Below are 10,839 nucleotides of genomic sequence, written 5' to 3'. Positions count from 1 at the left end.
TGTCTAGATCTCAATTTTTTCAGGTACTTTATATACGGCGCAAAATTAACCTAAAATCTCGACATAAATAAGACCGTTCCATTCCAGAATGGATAAAGCATTGAGTACAACTCCATTTTTTTTGACGAATCATTCAGGTATCACCATACAAACCTCTAACGATCCTTATTACGTGGTCCAAATGTCACTACTATAGGTATGCTTTTCCCAGTTGGCCAGAAACCTTTTTTCACCATCGGGACGATGAGCCGCCTAGAGCCAAGTGTATCTAAGAATTAAAAAGAAAAATCTCAGGTGGACATCACAAACCGCATGCAACAACGGATTTCCGCAGAGAGGCACAATATTGCGATGCCCGACCGCAAAAAGATTATTGACAAAAATAATTCTAAAATAAAATATTCTAGAAAGCTTTGCCATCACGGGCTCCCCTCTTCCCGTCATAGGATCCATCGTTATCGTGCTCCCCATGTCGGATCCGCATCATAGAATCCATCGTTATCGTGCTCCCCCATGTCGGATCCGCGTCGCCGAGTTTCCAACGCCAGATACACCGCTCCGCCACCTGAAGCCTGATGAGCATCCGCCTACACCACCCGAAGTAGTAGCTCGAAGCTTGCCGCCTCCATCCTCACAACCTAAAACGACCGCCCCTACTACCCAGAAAACCTGCGGTGCGCCGGCAAGGGGGAGAGGTGATGGAAGGGGAGAGGGGTGCCGAGAAAAGGAGGCGATGGGAGAGAAGGAAAGGAGGGTAGAAAACGAGTATTTACATTAAGAGATGAGTATTTATATTCTTCACCTATTTTCTCAAGCGGGTCTCCAAGAGCAGTGCATGTTAAAAATAGGCCCCACCTGTAAAATTCATATTCTAAAACTAGAATTAATTGGAAGTTCTAAGTATAACTATAATCATGGAATCGGACACAAAATTATAAAATCGTAGATTTTGTACTAACTAGCTAAAGTGCCCATGCGTTGTAATGGGGAGAAAATACGAAAAAGTTGAGTATATATAGAGAGAGCGCATGATCAGCAAAAAACCAAGTAAGATGGCAACGTGGAAGGAGAAATAGAGCGGTTATTCTACAGCAACTCGGCTAGGGCTAGAGCGAGAGGGGATGGGGTTTTGTTAGAGATTAAGAAAAACTGAATTTCTAGCCTTATAAGCTGATTATTTCACATAATAAACAAAATTATCAATCTTTTGATATTTTTCTATGGCACATACATCAATTTCGACTGCATTTGAAGAGTTTTAGTCGCTTTAAGTGTTTTCGGTTTCCCAATTGAGACAAAATGGTTACACTTGCTGTTTAGTATGTATATAAGAAAAGGGAAACATAAATCGTGACGATGTGTAAAAAGTGTGCAGTATAGAGAATCACATATGATTTTACGCAATCACGAACCCAATCGGCCGCACGGCAAGGGACACAAATTGCACGCGAGGGCGTCACGGCCCAATCGTGGTGCGCGGAAGGGGCACATGAAAAATGACTTGGGCGCGTGCATCTTGGACAAAAAAAGCTGCATGCATGTGTGAAGTGGACTGCGGCTGACGTGATGGTGATGCTCGGTATACCAAGGATTTGACGGATTAGAAAACCAACTCACATATCGATAATGTAAAAATTAGAAAACCAACCCAAACACGAATGATATATCAAAATTCCAGCGGAAACATTTTTAATTTTTATAATAGCATAAGAGATACACTACTGGAGAACTGATTTTTGCTGGGTTGGCCAAAAACCACATTTGTCCCAATTTCTCTTTTTTGTCCCGGTTTAAAACTACCACGGGACTTGTAAAGATCATTTTTAGTTCCAATTCACAAACATATGGTACTCGATTATTTTTAGTCCCGGTTGGTATTCCATATCTAGTCCCGGTTGTTCGGGACCAAGATTAAAAAAATCGCGGTTACCCCAAGCCGCGCGCCTCCTCCTCTCCTCATCCTCCCTCCTCCGTCCTTCTCTTCCCCTCTCCATCCTTCTCTCCCCTTCCCCTCTCCCTGCTTCTCCTCCTTCCCTTCCCCTCTCCCTCTATGTCGCTGGCAGCAGCCGGCGCGGAGGGGGCCGCGCCTGGTGGCGGAAGACGGCGGCGGCCTGCCGGGCTGTCGCACGAGGAGCGGCCGGCGCGGAGGGCGGCCGTGGGGATTTTTTTTCTTTTTTCCCTCTTAATTTGTGAATGATTGTTTGTTGAGGATAATTTGTTTATTTGACATGTGATTTGAGAATGATTATGTTGTTGTGGATGATTTGAGATGATTATGTTGTTGTGGATGATTTGGAATTATGCTGTTGTGTATGATTTGAGATGATTATGTTGTTGTGGATGATTGGGATGTTGGGATATGATATTTCGTTGCTGGGATATCGGGCGCGAGATATGTAAAATAGCAAAAAAAAAACGAAAAAAAAACTTAGTCCCGGTTATTAACACCAACCGGTACTAAAGACTTAGTCCCGGTTGGTGATCTTTAGTCCTAGTTATTTCAACCGAGACATCTTTAGTCCTAGATTTGTATTTCGGTTTGTAATACAGGGCTAAAGGGGTTGTAAATCAGGAGTAAAGATGGGTTCTCCACCAGTGATATAGAATTGTATAATAATCAAATAGCTAGCTTAATGTCGAATCGAGATTTCGACAATGTTGGTCTCTTCCCCTTTTATAAATACCCTTCACTTGTGCGCTCAAAGCCACACACACACGCACAACGCCCAAACTGGTGCGCACCTACACCCGCGCACACAACACAGACACGGACGTACACTTTGCACCTCTCTCACCGCACGTAGTCGCCATGGTCGCTGTCACCGTGATGAGGAAGTCCCGGAACTTCGTCGGGCCGTCTCCTCCGGCGCCGCCGGCCGAGATCACGACGACGCTCGAGCTGTCGTCCATCGACCGCGTGCCCGGGCTGCGCCACAACGTGCGGTCCCTGCACGTGTTCCGCCGCCACAAGAACAGCGGGCCCGTCGTCGACGGTGATAGCAGGAGGCCGGCCGCCGTGATCCGCGCGGCGCTCGCCCGGGCGCTGGCGGACTACCCGGCGTTCGCCGGCCGATTCGTCGGCTCCCTGCTGGCCGGCGACGCCTGCGTCGCGTGCACCGGCGAGGGCGCGTGGTTCGTGGAGGCAGCCGCGGACTGCAGCCTCGACGACGTGAACGGCCTCGAGTACCCGCTCATGATCTCCGAGGAGGAGCTGCTGCCTGCCCCCGAGGACGGCGTCGACCCTACCAGTATTCCAGTCATGATGCAGGTATACACATGTCATTCTCTTCTTGATTAACCTGAAAACGTTGCCTTCAAACAAATTTTCAACTATATATTGCTGAAAAAAGAAAAGTTTAAGCTAGTAGCTAATGATTGGAAATACTCGGTTTATGTATTTACAGTTTTCATTCTTGCACAAACGTACGCATCATGATTTTCTCGTCATGTGTTAATTATAGTACGTGATACTTTCACTGTGATAAATAAAACTTGATGGAAACTTTTTGATGGTTTATGCATACTGTTTTTCTACTTGCATGTGGTCAAACTGTTAGATTCTCTACCACTATACTGTGTCCAAAGTATTATCTAATATTATATTCAATGTGGATTTAATAACCTATACTATTCCTCCCTGTTAGTTTTAGTTACGGTAGTGTTTTGTGAGTCTACATAATTACATCATTAGTTTTCCATCTACAGTTGTAATTAAAGATTTATGGGAAATATAAATGAATGTATGAAATACACAAATTTAATCTAGTGATGCATTCTTATCATGAAAAATAAACATGAGTTATTTTTCTAACAATTCATAGTTGCACTTCATAGCTAAAACTACAAAGTAGCAATGTCGTTTAATTTCTAGCAAAATTTTGGGTGAAACTAAGATATTTAACTTGAAATTGAAAAAATATACTTGACGTGGATCCTTACAAATATGAAATAAAATATTATGATCTTAATAAGAATATATAACAACCAATTAATGAATTGAAGGTATATCCAGAACAGCTGAACCTACTAATGTGTTTGTTGCACAACACATAACAGTAAGGGATAGTGCATTAATTAACTTTATACTACAACAAAAATGTCTTGTAGAGACATTTTTCTAATACTATAGAGCCACTTTTTAAATGTCTCTTGAATACTCTATAGGCATTTTTAAAAATGCCTTATAGTGAATTGTCTCTGTAAATGAAGAGACACTTTACAAAATGTCTCTATGCCTTAATAGAGGCACCTTTTTTTTTTATCTCTGTAAGAGAGTATATGCTCATAGAGGTACTTTTTTATGTCTATAAGATAGTATAGGCATTAGAGGCATTAAAAATCTACCACAACCATAGCAAACGAACTAAAAAAGAAAAAAAAAACTATCACTTCCCTTGCAATTGCCAATCCTTGAACTCTAGATCACTTGGATATATAATTTTCAACTTGAATGGTCTAACCCTAAACCCTAAAATGGTCTAACCATCTCAACCTCATGTCATATACATATATGCCCCTTGTTACTTTTATCTAGTTAATTACCTTAGATTAAGTGCCTCTGTAGAGATATAAAGATTAAAATGTCTCAAGAAAATACCTTTACATATCAGGCAATTTTTAAAGTGAAAAAAAAGTACCTCTACAATATAAATTTAATAAATTGTGCTAAAAGTGTCTATAACTAAAAGTGTTCTAGGTAATATTTAAAGTGCCTTAAAATGTGTCAATCCATTTTAGAACTCCTGATTTTAAAGGCGTTTTAAAAATTGCCTCTGCATGATGTTTTTATTGTAGTGTTAACTTTTATACACATGATCTTTGCCTCTTTGGCAGTTACGTTGAATATTTCTTGGGTGATGACGTGACATGCACGTTGTTAGTTGGCGGGAGCTTGTCAGTTGTCACAGCACACTCATCTAAACTATTATCCATATATATAATTACAGGCTTTATGCCAACCTTGAAACTTATTGAAATATATGGACACCATTGCACATCTAACAAAAATCAGGCAATTAAAAAGAACATCTCTCCTTCTGTGCTTAATTAAATAAATGATACAGTATATTGAATGTATAATTTAAAGCTAGCCAAAAGTAGAAGTGTTAACTCACTACAAATTAAAAAGATTATTAAGACGTGATATGTGAAAATGCATTAGTAAATTTATCATAAAAATGTTTAAATAATTATATGTTTTAAATTATTTTCAGAAGATATGAATGTAATAATAATAATAATAATAATAATAATAATAATAATAATAATAATAATAATAATAATAAAAAAAAAAAGAATATTGAAGGCTGCATATACCTTGATGTCGATAAACATCATCTTAAAAAGGACAGATGCTTATATAGAAGCTCGGTTTGCGTTTTTCAACAGACATATATATATCTACCTCAAAACCATTCTTTTTCTTGACGGATAGAATACGCCAGGAAAATTTTCATTTCTTGTCAGTGCTCATATGCCCGGCCGTCACTAACAACCAAATCCGTCAGGACAAAATGCATTTGGGGTGCATCGGTTTTAGATAAAGGAAGAATACTACCGCGCAGTCAACAACAGGATGCACACTTTGTTTTTTGTGTGAAGAACTGTGAAGATAGAACAAAACCATCGCTGATCTCGGTAGGTAAACTCAATAGGAATCTTCGCGGTTGTACGTGTGACTGACGATATATATTTTTCCGGAGATTCAGCGCATGATCGAAGTCATTGCTATTGTCTAATCATACATCTTTATCCTCAAGTTCAATTAAGTAATTGTGGAGGCCCCTTCTAAGCATTGTAGTGCATATGCCATGGTTTTCTTTGGCATGGAATGCCACTTGCATCTCTGAGGGAAAAAAAACTGGTCAGAGTAATCTAGACGTTTGACATAGCTACAAATTTTGTCTTCCATAGGAGGCTATCATGAACGGTGAAAAGGTCCACGAATTAACTAGTTAAATATTTTCCACCTTAATTTTGCAGAATAGTCAGTAGATTTTTCAAACCAAATGCACGTGAAAGTGACTTTAAGTGTCGATCGATTTTTCAGACCCGAGCCCTAAATTATCGTGGTTGTGCGTGTGTTTTCAGAAGGATCAATCCTCACGTCGTCAAGATAACAAAATATTCATTCTTGTTTTTTCGCTCTGACTATAAATTAAAAAGGCAATAGAGAGTTGAAAGCTCTATGTATGTCGTCGTGCATACGCTGCGTGAGGGTGTGTTTTATTATTGGATTGGCAAGATTTTCATTCTACTTTGGGTGTAAAATTAATTCGTATCCAATAATTGTTACCCCGGCCCGGTCAAGAATTTGTCTGTCTTCAATGATTTGTTGCTTTAACTCGGTATATATAGTATACGAACTTGCATTAATCATATCTCTTAATTAACGGATGGGCTGTGGCATACTGGCATGACCGCATGACATTGAGCAGGAGTCAGGATTGAGGTGCTTTAGTCAACTAGAACATGATTTAAATTAATTGTTTCTTGAGATTGGATGTTTTCTAATCCCTCCATGTATTCATGATAGCAACAAGACCCAGGGAAAAAAAAGGTGGTTGAGCTAAAATCATGGACCTAATAAACTATGATAAATTTCAAGCTAACTATCCACACACATATATATGACGTATTAGACAAAATCTTTGGATTGAGAAAATTATTCCAAAGTGCATGTGTACTTGTCATGACAGTGGGGTGGAGAAACTAAATACGGAGTACGAGCCAACGCCGCATGTTAATTAATTAATTTCCAACCACTGGAAGACCAGTCTTCCACAACACATCGCTTTAGGTAGCTAGTGTTCTAGTTGTGACTGTTCTAGCTAGCTCCCTTAATCAAATTCGTTCCACACAACAAATGCATATCTATCTAATCCATGTCGCGTCCAACGTGTTGAGAGTTGTTCAACGTCTTCAAGCATGCTTGTTGATTATTTCCTCCGTACTAAAATAAACCAACCTACCTATCTAGATTAATGTAATAGGTAATTTTCCATCATATATCATATGTTAGTTTATTTTGGGATGGATGTATCACTTTTCTGTAGCCTCATCATCCTAATATTTAATTTGTTTGTTATACTATATAAAATTTATTTCCAAATTTTACCTTATTATGAACTTTTACGGTACCTTACATGACTAATGTCTGAAGTCGAGCTAATTAATGTTAACAATATATATACCAGGTGACTGAATTCACTTGTGGAGGATTTATCTTGGGCCTTGTGGCAGTCCACACCCTTGCTGATGGACTTGGAGCAGCACAATTCATCACTGCAGTAGCTGAATTGGCCCGTGGCATGGACAAGCTCAGGGTGGCTCCCGTGTGGGATCGCTCGCTGATACCGAACCCACCTAAGCTCCCTCCTGGGCCACCACCATCGTTCCAGTCCTTTGGTTTTCAGCATTTCTCCACAGATGTCACCTCTGACCGTATAGCTCACGTGAAGGCTGAGTACTTCCAGACCTTTGGCCAGTATTGTTCCACCTTTGATGTTGCTACTGCTAAGGTTTGGCAGGCCAGGACACGGGCCGTCGGGTACAAACCGGAGATCCAGGTCCATGTGTGTTTCTTTGCAAACACGCGTCACCTGCTCACGCAGGTTCTCCCAAAAGATGGGGGCTACTATGGCAACTGCTTTTATCCAGTGACTGTGACAGCAATAGCTGAGGATGTTGCCACCAAAGAGTTGCTTGATGTGATCAAGATAATTCGGGATGGAAAGGCGAGGCTCCCCATGGAGTTTGCAAAGTGGGCTTCAGGGGATGTGAAAGTTGATCCCTACGCATTGACATTTGAACACAATGTGCTTTTTGTGTCTGATTGGACGAGGTTAGGATTCTTCGAGGTAGACTATGGGTGGGGTACACCTAATCACATCATACCATTCACTTATGCAGACTACATGGCAGTCGTAGTGCTTGGTGCTCCACCAATGCCAAAGAAAGGGACCCGGATTATGACACAGTGTGTGGAGGACAAGTGTATCAAGGAGTTCCAAGATGAGATGAAGGCCTTCATATAATATATATTATATGTGTAGTAGGTTGGAATAAATTTGCTATTTATGAGTAGTATTTGCAGGGTCCAATCAATACCATGCTTGTTGTATTGTGTTAAATACATGATATATGACCTGGACAATTATATATACGTGTGTTAATTAAGTTATAAGAAGTTTAGCTTGTGAAGTGCACCATTAATTATTTGATATTACGTACTAAAGTAATATGTGGAATACATAGGTCCTTATATCTTTGATAAAGTATATTTCATGCCCATTGGTGTTAGGCCGCAAATTGATCATACTAGTTAAAATGCTTTCACATTCATTCATGATGTCTGATATTGGTAATTTTGCATATTAAAAATGTATAGTTTACATGCCGAGCTCTTCAAAAATTCTAAATTCAACTTGAAATCAGCTAGTTTGAGGAACTATCCTATTATATAATCATTGTAGTTGCATAATATCCTGCATATATCTAAATAGTTGATCCGCCCTAACAACAACTACTACTAATTCTCTCAACTCTCGTGCAAAGCCACATCATTAGAATTACCTTAGGCTATTGGATTGATACTTGTTGTTCCAGATTTGTTTTCAATCTGTGCAAATTGAGTAGCCTAATATAGAGAAGTGATATATGCTGTCGGCCCTGGTTTTGAATGTGGAAATATGAGATGTGTTTACAATACAATTCTCTGTATCAGTAAATGGTACAGACATGACATAACTGTATACGACATTGTCTGTAGCGTTATGAAGGTCTTGCAATACCTTAATATTACAATGGTTGTCCTATTGGATACCAAATACCAAAACTTATATATAGGATAGCAGGCTATGGTCCGTCTCTACTGCATAGGTTGCAACTGGGGAACCTTGGTCCCTAGCATGTCTTCTTTGGTCACAACACTTAGGGTGCATGTTTGGTTTGATGTCATTAATCACCACAACATTTTGACACAACCATGACCGGGGTGTCACCCAACTCGGGTCACCTAACTTTAGGTCTATACCCATTTGACTGATCTGGTTGTACTCTATGGCCATGTTTGGATAATGGGTTTGGGATATGATTTCCCACCCCTCAAAAGGTAAATTTCAATCCTAGCCATCAATTCTTCTCGCTCCATTTCATCCTATCCCTCCATTCATTTCCATTTCCCAATCCCACCTCTCGTAATACATTATCCAAACACACCCTATGTGTTTTTTTGCCTCCCTTCTTTACTCAGTCCTTAGTTGACTAGGGTCGGTGCTAACCTTTTCATTGAGCCACCCAAATTCAAACCATGCCAGTCTATTGAAATCAATTTGTTTTATTATGCTTTTGGATATTGCAAAAGGTTTTAGGATGCGGAGTGCCACGCATGTCTCTACATGCACATCAAGAATCACTCAAACCCTGAGTATTTATCACCTTTTCCCAACCATTTCCACATTACAAGAATATATAAGCATGCAACATGAAATTATCTAAAAGCATGATTATAACAACCATACTACATCAAGGAAAGTCTTAATCAACTTTTAGGTACACATTTTGAAATTAGCATGTATTTTAGTTGCAAATAATTCATTTCGCAATCTACGCACATGTTCAAGGAGGATGGCGTAGTTACTATTGGTATTTCTTACGTTCACAGATAAATCTACAAGCGCACGGATACATTTGTAGCACTTCCCCTATCAGTATTCCCAAGGGTTTCGTATTTATATTTCCGCGGAGAATGCAGAGGTGTAAGGATATAGTTTATACATCACTAATCAATCTATAATTAACTCACCATAATCTAAACAAGGGTTAGGACAAATATGATAAGCAGGGAGTGTGACACACAGGTGATTCATCTCTAATTAATTATGTAGGATCGAACACAAGTAACTAAGCCTACCCGGGGGGGGGGGGGGGGGGGGGTGAATGGTTGATATACCCAAAAACCAAAACTTTTAGCGGAAATAAATGTTACCCTCAAATTCGACGGATCGCGGTCTGACCGAAGGTGTTGTGCTGGTCTGACCGCCTGATGAACGTCGGTCTGACTGATATAGATCGATCGGTCAACCCGCCGAGATTGCCTGCTGCCGTCTGAAGCCACCGCCGGTCCGACCGCCCTTACGCCGCCGGTCTGACCGCCGCCTTGCCGTCGGTCTGATCGCCGGTATGTCGCCGGTTAGACCGCCGAACCCGAAGAAACACAAATCGAAGAACTCTCAAAGTAGATGACAACTTTATTGCTTCTCTTTGTGTTTACAAAGTGCACCAACAGCACTCCTTACAAAAATCTCGACTAAACTCGAAACCCTAACTAAACTAGCAACTCAATTGCTCTCAAAAGCGATACCGGGAAGCCTCACGCTCCCCCTTTATTTATACATGAGGTAGGCAGCCTAAAGCCACGAACCAAACTCATACTAGGAGTCCTAAACACCTTAGGAAACCCTCTAGTACAAGAAAGAAACTTTACATAACCAATCGTACCAAATTTGGACTTCTTCCAAATTCGACTCCGCATCCCATACGCACACAATACCTCCATCGTATGCCATATGGAATCTCTATCAACCACGTGCATCAACTCTAGCCTTAGTATGCCGCATGATATCTGACCACCACGGACATCGTCTTACCACCAAGCCGACTCCCGGTCTATCACCGCAAATACTCTCCCGAGGCATCGAGTCACCTACACATGAAATCAACAAAGAAACCACATTCCGAGACCAAGCTATCACCAACTTGACTCATTGTTAGCAAACAACAGTATTACATATGTATAGTATCCATCTAGAAGCCATAACCGTGAAACAATCACGAATA

General features: G+C 40.4%; 1 protein-coding gene across 1 annotated transcript; it reads left to right on the top strand.

The window, feature by feature from the left end:
* The first annotated feature begins 2,712 nt into the window (after positions 1-2,712).
* Positions 2,713-8,160, top strand: LOC127774330 (acyl transferase 5). The gene is made up of 2 exons (XM_052300555.1): positions 2,713-3,268; positions 7,197-8,160. Exons 1-2 carry the CDS (start codon positions 2,810-2,812, stop codon positions 8,034-8,036), a joined length of 1,299 nt encoding a protein of 432 aa, XP_052156515.1. The 5' UTR covers positions 2,713-2,809; the 3' UTR covers positions 8,037-8,160.
* Positions 8,161-10,839: the final 2,679 nt, after the last annotated feature.

Source organism: Oryza glaberrima, chromosome 5 (genome assembly GCF_000147395.1).
Source record: "Oryza glaberrima chromosome 5, OglaRS2, whole genome shotgun sequence".
Lineage (NCBI taxonomy): Eukaryota > Viridiplantae > Streptophyta > Magnoliopsida > Poales > Poaceae > Oryza > Oryza glaberrima.
The sequence above is the reverse complement of the archived record's forward strand: the minus strand, read 5'-3'. Positions and strand labels throughout refer to the sequence as shown.